The sequence below is a fragment of the Eutrigla gurnardus genome (assembly GCF_963514095.1).
Source record: "Eutrigla gurnardus genome assembly, chromosome: 14".
NCBI classification, from domain to species: Eukaryota; Metazoa; Chordata; class Actinopteri; order Perciformes; family Triglidae; genus Eutrigla; species Eutrigla gurnardus.
Genome location: NC_139937.1, coordinates 18,372,858 through 18,382,522, shown reverse-complemented (window position 1 = coordinate 18,382,522; position 9,665 = coordinate 18,372,858). Strand labels below are relative to the sequence as shown.

General features: G+C 41.1%; 2 protein-coding genes across 3 annotated transcripts; one reads left to right on the top strand and one right to left on the bottom strand.

The window, feature by feature from the left end:
• Positions 1-3,483: 3,483 nt before the first annotated feature.
• LOC311024472 (IgGFc-binding protein-like) lies at positions 3,484-7,284 on the top strand. 2 transcript variants are annotated; one of them, XM_084026892.1, is made up of 4 exons: positions 3,484-3,540; positions 3,984-4,082; positions 4,322-5,464; positions 5,886-7,284. In XM_084026892.1, exons 2-4 carry the CDS (start codon positions 4,034-4,036, stop codon positions 6,293-6,295), a joined length of 1,602 nt encoding a protein of 533 aa, XP_083883018.1. In that variant the 5' UTR covers positions 3,484-3,540; positions 3,984-4,033; the 3' UTR covers positions 6,296-7,284. The 2 variants fall into 2 exon arrangements, with proteins under 2 accessions (XP_083883018.1, XP_083883017.1); XM_084026891.1 differs by lacking the exon at positions 3,484-3,540 and having other exon boundaries at positions 3,958-4,082.
• Positions 7,285-7,797: 513 nt separating this feature from the next.
• On the bottom strand, positions 7,798-9,366 carry LOC311025208 (sialic acid-binding Ig-like lectin 15). Its single transcript, XM_084028000.1, has 3 exons — positions 9,293-9,366; positions 8,363-8,743; positions 7,798-8,277 (listed from the first exon to the last, which is right to left on the bottom strand). The coding sequence occupies exons 1-3, from the start codon at positions 9,342-9,344 to the stop codon at positions 7,853-7,855; spliced, it is 858 nt and encodes a 285-aa protein (XP_083884126.1). The 5' UTR covers positions 9,345-9,366; the 3' UTR covers positions 7,798-7,852.
• Between the last annotated feature and the right edge of the window lie 299 nt (positions 9,367-9,665).

Below are 9,665 nucleotides of genomic sequence, written 5' to 3'. Positions count from 1 at the left end.
GGTATGTTGGGAAGAATTCATAGTAAATACCTGTATGATTTCTAGTACTCAACCCTGGTATAAGGTGGTCAGCAGGCCTACTGAATGGTAGCGAACGGACCATGAGCAGGACAACACAGTAAAGTATATCACAAGGCATTGTGGGAAATATAGCACATGATAGAGGTAAGCAGATGTAAAACTAAAACAACCACACAATGAAAATGTGAGTATTGTATAAGAATGTATCCGATGACTATACGCTAAGAGATTTTATTTTTCCCACTCTATAAAACAGACAATGAATGCACCACAGTGTGGGAACCACTGAGAGATTTTCAGCTGATAATGGAAAATTGAATAATAATTGTTAAAAGGGGATTAAATCTTGCTGGAGGAGCCACGTGAAACAGTTTCTTAGTAAAGTGACCCTTTGAACAGCTTATCTGTTATTAGCAGCTTCGTGTTTGTACGGCATTTCCCTCCTGCTGTAATAATCCTGACAGATTATTTCATTACACTAAAGTCATTGTTGTTTATTTTGCAGGGGCCTCTGGCTCCCGCTCAGTCTTTTATTCTAAGGTTTCTCTGCTGGGAAATAACAAACATAACTGTTTCATTAATGTTTAGGCTGGAAAAAAACAAAATCCATTACTATTTAAAATCTCTCATTCCTGATACAAATATCACCTTGTTTTGCCGTAAATAATGATAATTGTTTGTCATTTAAAGTAATTATTTAGACTTTAAAATGTAAGATGCTAGAATAATGACTTTAAAATGTATGTGACAAAGAATTATTTTTATTTTATTTGTCATCTATTTCACCAGATATGGAATAAATATCACTTAAAATAAATGTATTTTCCAGTAATTGCAAAATTAAATTAAAATTCTGCTTATTCACATTGTATATATAACAGCTTGTTTGTTCATTGGCTGTTCATTTTAATATGTAATATCTGGGCATTGGTTGTCACTTGGCCAAACAAGGACTTAATCATAACATTACAATCGACTCCTAGTGCAGAAATACCTAACAGCGTTCCACAAATCTAACTCGGTTAGTGAGAAATGATTATTAGTGTGGTAAGCCGGTTAGTGTTATGAAAAGATTGGCACATTGATTGAATTGACAGTAATACGTGTAGTGTTGTGCAATACTCATCTTATAAACACAATACTACAAATGCATTACCAGTTAATATTAAAAGTGTCTAAATCTCACAAATAGACGTCAACATTCCTATCTGAGTTGTCGGGATCAAAATGTTGAATATCTATAAGCTCAAGCTCTTCAAGGCAGCTTTTAGTGCTTCTGCTTTCTTCTCGGGCATCTTTACTCTGAGATGAGAGACAGGTTTGTCTGTAGAAAGTCAGAAGCATTTTAACAAAGGACCCTTGGATGTTGTTAGTACATCTGCTGCTCAGTAAAGACTTAATCTCCTCAGTGCACTCACTGAAGATTAGTTTCTGGACAAACTCAGCCTGTCTGAAGGCTCTGTGCCACAGATGAGATGAACTGTTCACCGGTGGTCTGCATTGTGTCTAGAGAGGAAAGAGGGGGGGTTATGCAAATGAGTTTAATAAAGTGACTGGTAGTTAGCTACAGCACCATCTAATGGCTCTAGTGTGCATCACATGTTTTGGCCAGTACAGCAACTCAGAGTTATTGTAAGATGCTAATTAAATTATTTGCCTAAGGCATGCTAACTGAAATGCATGGCAGAGACAGTTAGGGAATTAATTTGAAATTCTCACCATTCAATTCAAATTCTGGACTAGATTATTCAATTCTGAAGGAGTGAATTTAAATTTAGATTTTAAATTTAAATTTTGGTCTTAGCAATAGGATTTTACACACCACAACAGTGAGATAGTATTCCTATGGAATTTCAGAATTTTGCCAAATTCAAAGTTTTGGTTAAATTTTAGAATTTCGCCAAAATGATACTTATATCAAACATACTTTATGTCCCAACAATGTTCATGTGAAGAAGAGTTAGGATCTGTGAAGAACATGAAAACATGAGAATCAACTCATCAACGTTGATGTATAGATTATCGAAGGTTGTACACTTTTCCACACTTCAGGTTGCTTAAATGAAGGAGAAACTAAAATCTAAAAGACGAATTGTGTGGAGATCTTTAAAAAAAATTATTCTCATTCAACAATTGAGCGAATGAGAAAAAAACGCTCTTATGATGATGAGAAACAAGCAAGTTTTATTATTTAATCAATCATTTTAACATAATCGTGCAATATATCACTTTTCAATATATCACGTGCAAAACCTTTTCTTCCTTTTTCATGATTTGCCAATTGTTTTTCCATTTTATTTAACTTCTAAATAACTTCTTTATTGTATCAGTCACTGGTGTTGCTCTTGTTTTTAGTCTACTACATTTACATGACTGCTATTCTATCTACTGCACAGTGTTTTGGTATCTTGTTTTTACCAGATTATATAATGTTTAATAATTAAGGTGTGTGTGTGTGTGTGTGTGTGTGTGTGTGTGTGTGTGTGTGTGTGTGTGTGTGTGTGTGTGTGTGTGTGTGTTCCTGCTGAGCTCCCCAGTTTTCATTATGTGAGCAGATTAAACTGTCGGCAGGAGACACAACTTAATTAATATTTAGATGACCTTTGACCTGCACGTTATTGTTCAGTTCACTGAGTCTTTATTAAGACGCCACAGTGGCCTGAGTCAAACATTCATATGAGGTGTATCAGTTGTATCCGATACACTGAACAAGAAAACAGTTCAATGGGTCTCACTCATGAAACGTGAGCAGAACGATCTTGTGTGTAAACTGTTTGCAGAGGGAAATTTACGTGTTTTCAAAACATTAGTAGCTCCTAATTTTTTGTAGCTACGTGATTTTATTGTCACACTGACACCAGATCAGAGCCGGAAGCTACAAGCAAACAACCTACAGGTCAGCTGACCTGTAGGTTGTTTGCTTGTAGCTGAGGTTAAATGATGTCACTATAAGACCTGCTGCCAGTTACTCCTCCTCTTCCCCGTCCACTTCTTCATGCCTGTTTACCTCCTCCTCCCCTCCTCCCCTCCGCCCTCTCCTTGTCCTCCGCCTCCCTTACTCCTCCTTTCCCCCTCTCTTCCTCCCTCGCCTCCTCCTATTCTTCTTCCCTCTTTTTCTCCTCTTCCTCCTCTCTCTCTCCTCCTGCTCACTGTCATCCTTCTTATCCACTTCTCTCCTCCTCCTCCTCCTCCTCCTCCTCCTCCTCCTTCTCCTCTCCTCCTCTCTCTCCACCTCATCATCTCCTCCTATTCCTCCTCCCTCTTCTCCTCCTCCTCTCTCTACTCTCTCTCCCCCTCCTCCTTCCTCTTCTCCTCCACTTTCTCTCCCCCTCCTCCTCCTCTTCCTCCTCCTCCTCCACCTCTTCCTTCTTCTCCTCCTCTCTGTCCTCTTCCTCCCTTTCTCCCTTTCTGCTCCTCCTCCTCTGCATCATATGCAAACATCATTCAAATGACTTGCTTTGACAGACAAATTGCTTCCTGATGTTCATGAAACTCATTCTACTGACGACTGACGATCAGGTGAGACTTTAACATTTTCACCTCAAACACAGAAAAACATCGAGTTTGACTGTTTGTTTGTTGTAGATCAGGAACTCGTTACAGATTTGACTTTCAGCCCAACAATCAACTGATGGAGAAACTAGATCAAACTAATGAATGTAAATCTGACCTCACAGGTGACCACACCTTTGTTACTCTTTGTTACTGTCTTTAATCTTTTCAAAGCATCAGTTCAAAAGAATGAATTATTAGTTGTTTTCATTACTAACATTAATACATTTAATATACAGATAATGACAAAAATGTGTACTTAATTTGTCAGAGAGATGGACTTCTGCAGATTTGAAGATGAACACACTTCACTTAAAGTTGAGATTTGTGAAGGACTTAAAAGGGAAATAAAAGTCACCTTATGTTACGTCCGTCAGAAAATGTTTTAAAACTAGTCCATTAATTCCAAGGACCGGCTTCAGGTTTCTACAGACTCCCCAGTACTGGTCCTGGTCCCACCATGTGTCCTGTGATGGTCCTCTTCATGCTGCTGGCTGCAGAGAACTGCGGTAAGAGACACAATAGCTCATATTTGTAATAAAGTCTTATAAAATATGATAATTTGTTATAAATTAAAATACCCCAAGGTAGAAACAAATGTATTGATGGTTGAGCTAATTTTCCATGTAAAACCATATTCATTTATCAGTAATATTGCGAATAATGTAAATTTATCAATAATAATGTTAATAATGCTAAATAAATGACATTGATTCGTAATTACTTTTTTCTTTCCCATAATCCACAGCCTCAGTCCCGGATGACAGCACTGGTCTTAAATTCATTGTTGCTTTCCCGGAGAACATCGCCCACTATATTCCTGTTCCGGCCAAAAACAAGGTCCAAATCACTGCAATGCACGATAACACCGAGGTCACCATCAAATCATTTACATACCAAACCAAAACAGAGACACTGGGTAAAGGACAGACAAGGGAGTTTATACTTGATGCAAGACTGGAGCTCACAAAGTCAGAATTCTCCTACAAAGCTCTTCAAATCACCAGCACCAAACACATCACCGTGCATGCCATCAACCTCAAACACAACAGTGTGCAGACCGCTCTAGTTATGCCTACTGACAAACTGGGTACAGAGTACCTCATTCCACCAGTACCCAAGATCCAAGGAACCACTGTCCCAGTGACCCTTGTCACAACAGCTGTAACTGAAAGAAATCCATTCAGACTCATTATCGTCAATGGGGACGAAGAAAACACGGTAACTGTTGAGGGAAGCGCCAAAAATGATGTTGTGCTGCAACCCAACCAGATTAATCAGATCTGGGTAAAAGAAGATGAGGAACTGCAAAGTGTGAAAGCCGAACATCCAGTGGCGGTCCTCTTCGGACACACTTGCGCCATCCGTGATGGGTGTACCTGTGGGCAGCTGTACACCATGCTGCCACCAGCCAAAGAGGAGAAGCTGAAGTTCTATGTTCCTCCTGTTCTGGCCAACAATACTAAAAATGGATCATTTGTACTTCTGTCAGACAAAAAATCCCCCAAAATACAGGTATTCGACCCGGACTCACCGCTTATAGAGACAGCCGGCTCAGCCATCTTCTTCAGTCTAGGCTTACTCCTCCCTCTGATCCCAGAGACAGAGTTTGCATCCTGTTATGTTGTCAACTCCATCCGTGACACGCAGAGCTTTGTCATGATCGTAGTCCACGAGGATCTCACTGATGGGGTTCATATCGGAAGTCTTCCTTTGGAGAATCCAGAGTGGCAGAAGCTGAAGGGAACAGAGTATGTTTCGACAGTTGTTGATCTGGCATCAGGAAAGAGCGTTATCTGGCACGCTTCCTCCAAAATGGCTGTCTACTTTATGGGAACCAAGGGAAGTGCTTTCTTTGGGAACCCAGCACCCATCATCAGTACAACCCCAGGTATGACCTGCACCAAGAACACGAGCCACACGTTTACAGTCTGACCTTCACCGTCACCAAATACAACAGTCTCACTGCAGTTTGCCAAACACTTACGACATTTAATCCATTGGTTTTGTGCAGTGACACGAATTGTTCATTTTTTTGTTTCGCTAGAAGTTTGTCTCTTTTGTTTTAGCCCATAAAGAGATTTCTTTAACATGGTGATGAGTATGCAAATGCAAATACAGACTTTCCAAGAAAGTGCTTTCTCTTACATAGCTCATGTCGAGTTATGGTTGCTAAGCTATGATTGCTTAGTTAATTGTTGCAATCTGGATGATGTACAAAACACAGTGACACCAATGATTTAAAAGTGAAGTTTTTTTTGTAATTATCATTATTAAACATGCCCTCTCATTTCATCTGAACTCCCCAACAGATTTCAGGGGTTGCGTCTTGTCTCCAGAGATTCTAAAAATCGGAGAAGTGGCAGACGGCTGGCGAGAATCCCTGAAGTATTGCAGAGACCAGAACCTGGAGCTGGTCAGCTTCCCTGAGGCCCGACTGCAGAGGCACATCTACGACAAAATCCTCCAGGCCAACAATGAGAGCGTGCAGGAGGTGTGGATTGGCATTCGGCGGAGCTCACAGTCTGGGAAGTGGTACTGGCTGACCCAAGTTCCTGTCAATGACACCAACTGGGAGGAGGGGGAGCCCGGCGAGGTGCATGATGGTCAGTGTGCTATCATGAGTCTGAAACAGAACAAGGACTTTGGCTGGAGGGATGAGGATTGCTGTAAGCCCGCCCATCCCTTCTGCTACAGCAAACCCATCTTCTTACCCATGTAGAGGGTCGATCCAGGACGGTGCTGAAGGGTTAACGGGAAGGAAAACACGGACGAAATTCATTGAAAACCAGGCAACCTTATCTATAACCACACTGTAGTAACCCTGCCCTGATGGTGTTAATATAGGGGATGCATGATTTCAACATTATTCTTCTAACTGTAATGATATTATTAAGTACTCATATACTCTGTATCAGCTCTGTATTGATGTAGGTGATAACAATGAGACACACAACAACAAAGACATAGGTGACGTTGACAGGTTGTTGCAGATATGGATGGGAAAAATGGTATGGGCGAATGAGGCAAATATGCAAAATCATTCATGCCAGTTGAATTATTTCAACACAAGCGAGAAATTCTCTGACTGAGAAACATCAAGGTGGCTGCTGTATTTATGTCTAGATGACCTTATTTGGAGTGTTGATGGGGCTGCTACAATGTTAGCATAGCCTAGCGCCCATCAATCCAGACTCCATTCAGAAAACAAGCATTTTAAAAATTGTAAGCTTGTCGAGTTGCAGACAGACCTAACAAAGCATGACTATAGACTTTTTACTACTGATTTTTACTAATTATAAAACCTTTTGATCTATATATTGCTAATAAATCTCAGCTAAATCATTTATTTTGGGTTCATCCAGCTGTAGTAAACCAGCCGAAGTGTCTTGCTACAACCAGTGAATAAAGCTACAAAACAGCAATAGTTTGTCAGCCTTGATGGCTGAAACCTGGTTGGTATGTGGAGGAAAGCCCCGCCTCCTCTCTGATGAGTCTAGTGATGCAATTAAACACAAATGATTCTGTGGTCTTGTGTGAGTAACGCTAGGTGAAAATTTGCTTCACGTTTGGTGTGAACCCGACATTAGAGTTGTAGTTGTGTTGTGTAAATTATGTATAACCATTAGTGAAACAGACTATTTGAGGTTGTAGTGCTCAAGGACCAAGTAGTGGTGGGGGTGTTGGGGGTGGAAAGGGTTGGCTTGAACATATAAACTGGAAATAAAGTTGTTAAAATTCAACTTCAGAATGTCTATTCAGAATTGATGAAGACTAAAAATTGTGTTTTTTCAAATAATAGTAATGATTTGCTTCCAGTTATGTGTAATAGCAACACATCCAAACTATCATGACAGATCCTGTTCAATGATATTAAAGATTAAAAGCAGCATTCTGCTTATAATAATATATTGATCTCAATAAACATCTTTATAATTTAAAACACTAAAAAGTTATCACCAGGAGTTTATTGGACGTTAATCAGGAAAATAAATACTTTTTTGGTGAAGTGATTAATAATAAACATGGTAATAATAATAATAATAATAATAATAATAATAATAATAATAATAATAATAATAATAATAATAATAATGATAATTATAAATTCCCCTTTGAAAACTTTGATAACAAAATTAACTTTAGATTTAGGTATCAAAATGAATGTTTATTAGACAATTTGTGTCCCTGAGCACAAAATCAATAGATTACATTTCAGGGTTATTTCACAAACTGTCAAACTGTGAGACTGATTGTAATATGAGAGCAAGTTACTTGGTTACTTCGACCAGCAGCAGAGTCTCTGCAGTGATCTCCCCTGCACCATCCAGACCACCATCCCCACCAGGAGAAGGACCTTTGCACCCAGACACACAGACAGGAGGAGCAGCAGTGGAGGTGAAGCCCCGCCCACATACAGCGGGGCCCGGGGGGACAGGACGTACAAGGTGGCCTGCTCTTTTCCCAGTGGGTTGGAGGCGCTGCAGGTATACTGCTGGTCTGGCTCCACGTCTCTCAGCTGGCTGATGGTTTGGTAGTGAGCCGCCGAGCCTTTAGCCAGTGGAGCCACCGAGGAACCCTCCAGCAGGTCGTCTGGGCCGATCCACTGGACGTCCGGCAATGGGGAGCCCTGGACCCGACACAGGGCTCTGTACCCGGACTCCTTACTGCCCTCCACGGACAGAGCCAGGATCTTAGGAGGCGCTGCAGTGAACAGGAAGGACACGTGAGTGAAGGGATGAAAGAACCACCAACCTGCATGTAGTGTCTCCCAGTGGTCTGTACAAACCCTCTACCCTCAGCCTGGTCCCCATCTTGTCCTCAAAGCTGATGTGTTCTTGTCCCATGACCTCCACCCGGCAGTAATAGCGCCCACTGTCCTGCAGGGTGGCGCTGTTCATCCACAGTGACAGGTCGTGCTCACTCGGGTTGCCCTCCAGCCGGTAGCGCTGGTCCTGCTGGGGCCCTGGCTCGCAGGTGGGGGCCCCGGGCCGGCTGGTGCAGCGGAAAAGGATGGTGGCCACGCCCAGACGCCACAGCACCTGCAGGGAGGAATGCTTGGAGTGCTGTGGGTGGCTGAAGGTGCAGGGCAGCACCACCGGGTAGCCCTCGATGGCTCGGACCTCCGACTGCACGGTCGTGGACCAGCCGTCATCTCCAGAGCCCAGGGCTGTGTGTGTGTGTGTGTGTGGGGGGGGGGACAACATCTTAAAGGTTATCAAGAGAAATGGGAGGCACCTGAGCCTCTTGGGCATCATAAGTGTCATAGCAAAGGGTCAAAATACTGTCAATGTGATATTAAAATGTTTCCTTTTGAATAGATTTGCAGACATTTTCTAGTTTCCGCTTTGTGATTATGGTCTATGATGTGTTAATGATGGGAATAAATGAATTCAAATGATTTTAGTATAAGACTGCAACATGATAAAATGTGAAAAAACATTGAACACTTTCTGAATAAACCGTATATAAACAGACAAAGACATATAAATACAATTATGTATATATAAATACACACATACATGTAAAAGCACACACATATAAACACAAATATTAAAACACACCATCTATAAACACACACACACACACACACACACACTTATATACTTCTATATTTTTAACATATTTACATAAAGAATAAAACATCACAACTTTAAAGATACTACACAATCTTTTTGTGTGTGTGTGTGTGTGTGTGTGTGTGTGTGTGGGAGCCCACCTCCTTTAACAAACAGCAGACTCAAAGTGCAGCAGACCCACTGGACGTCCATGATGAGATTGATGAAGAAACACCTCAAGGTAGGACTCTTTTGTGTGTGTCGTCTTTGTGACTCAGTACCTCCAGACACACGGTGTGTGTGTGTGTGTGTGTGTGTGTGTGTGTGTGTGTGTGTGTGTGTGTGTGTGTGTGTGTGTGTGTGTGTTTCCATTCTTCTGTCACTTCCTTCTTTTTTCTATTTTATTATTATCAGGACATCAGTGTGTGCGTGTCCAGTAAAACCAGAGTGTGTTTCTGTTGCTGCAACATTCCTTTAATCTTAAGGAGACAATAAAGATCACAACTCAAACTAAAAAAACGGTTGAGATAAACG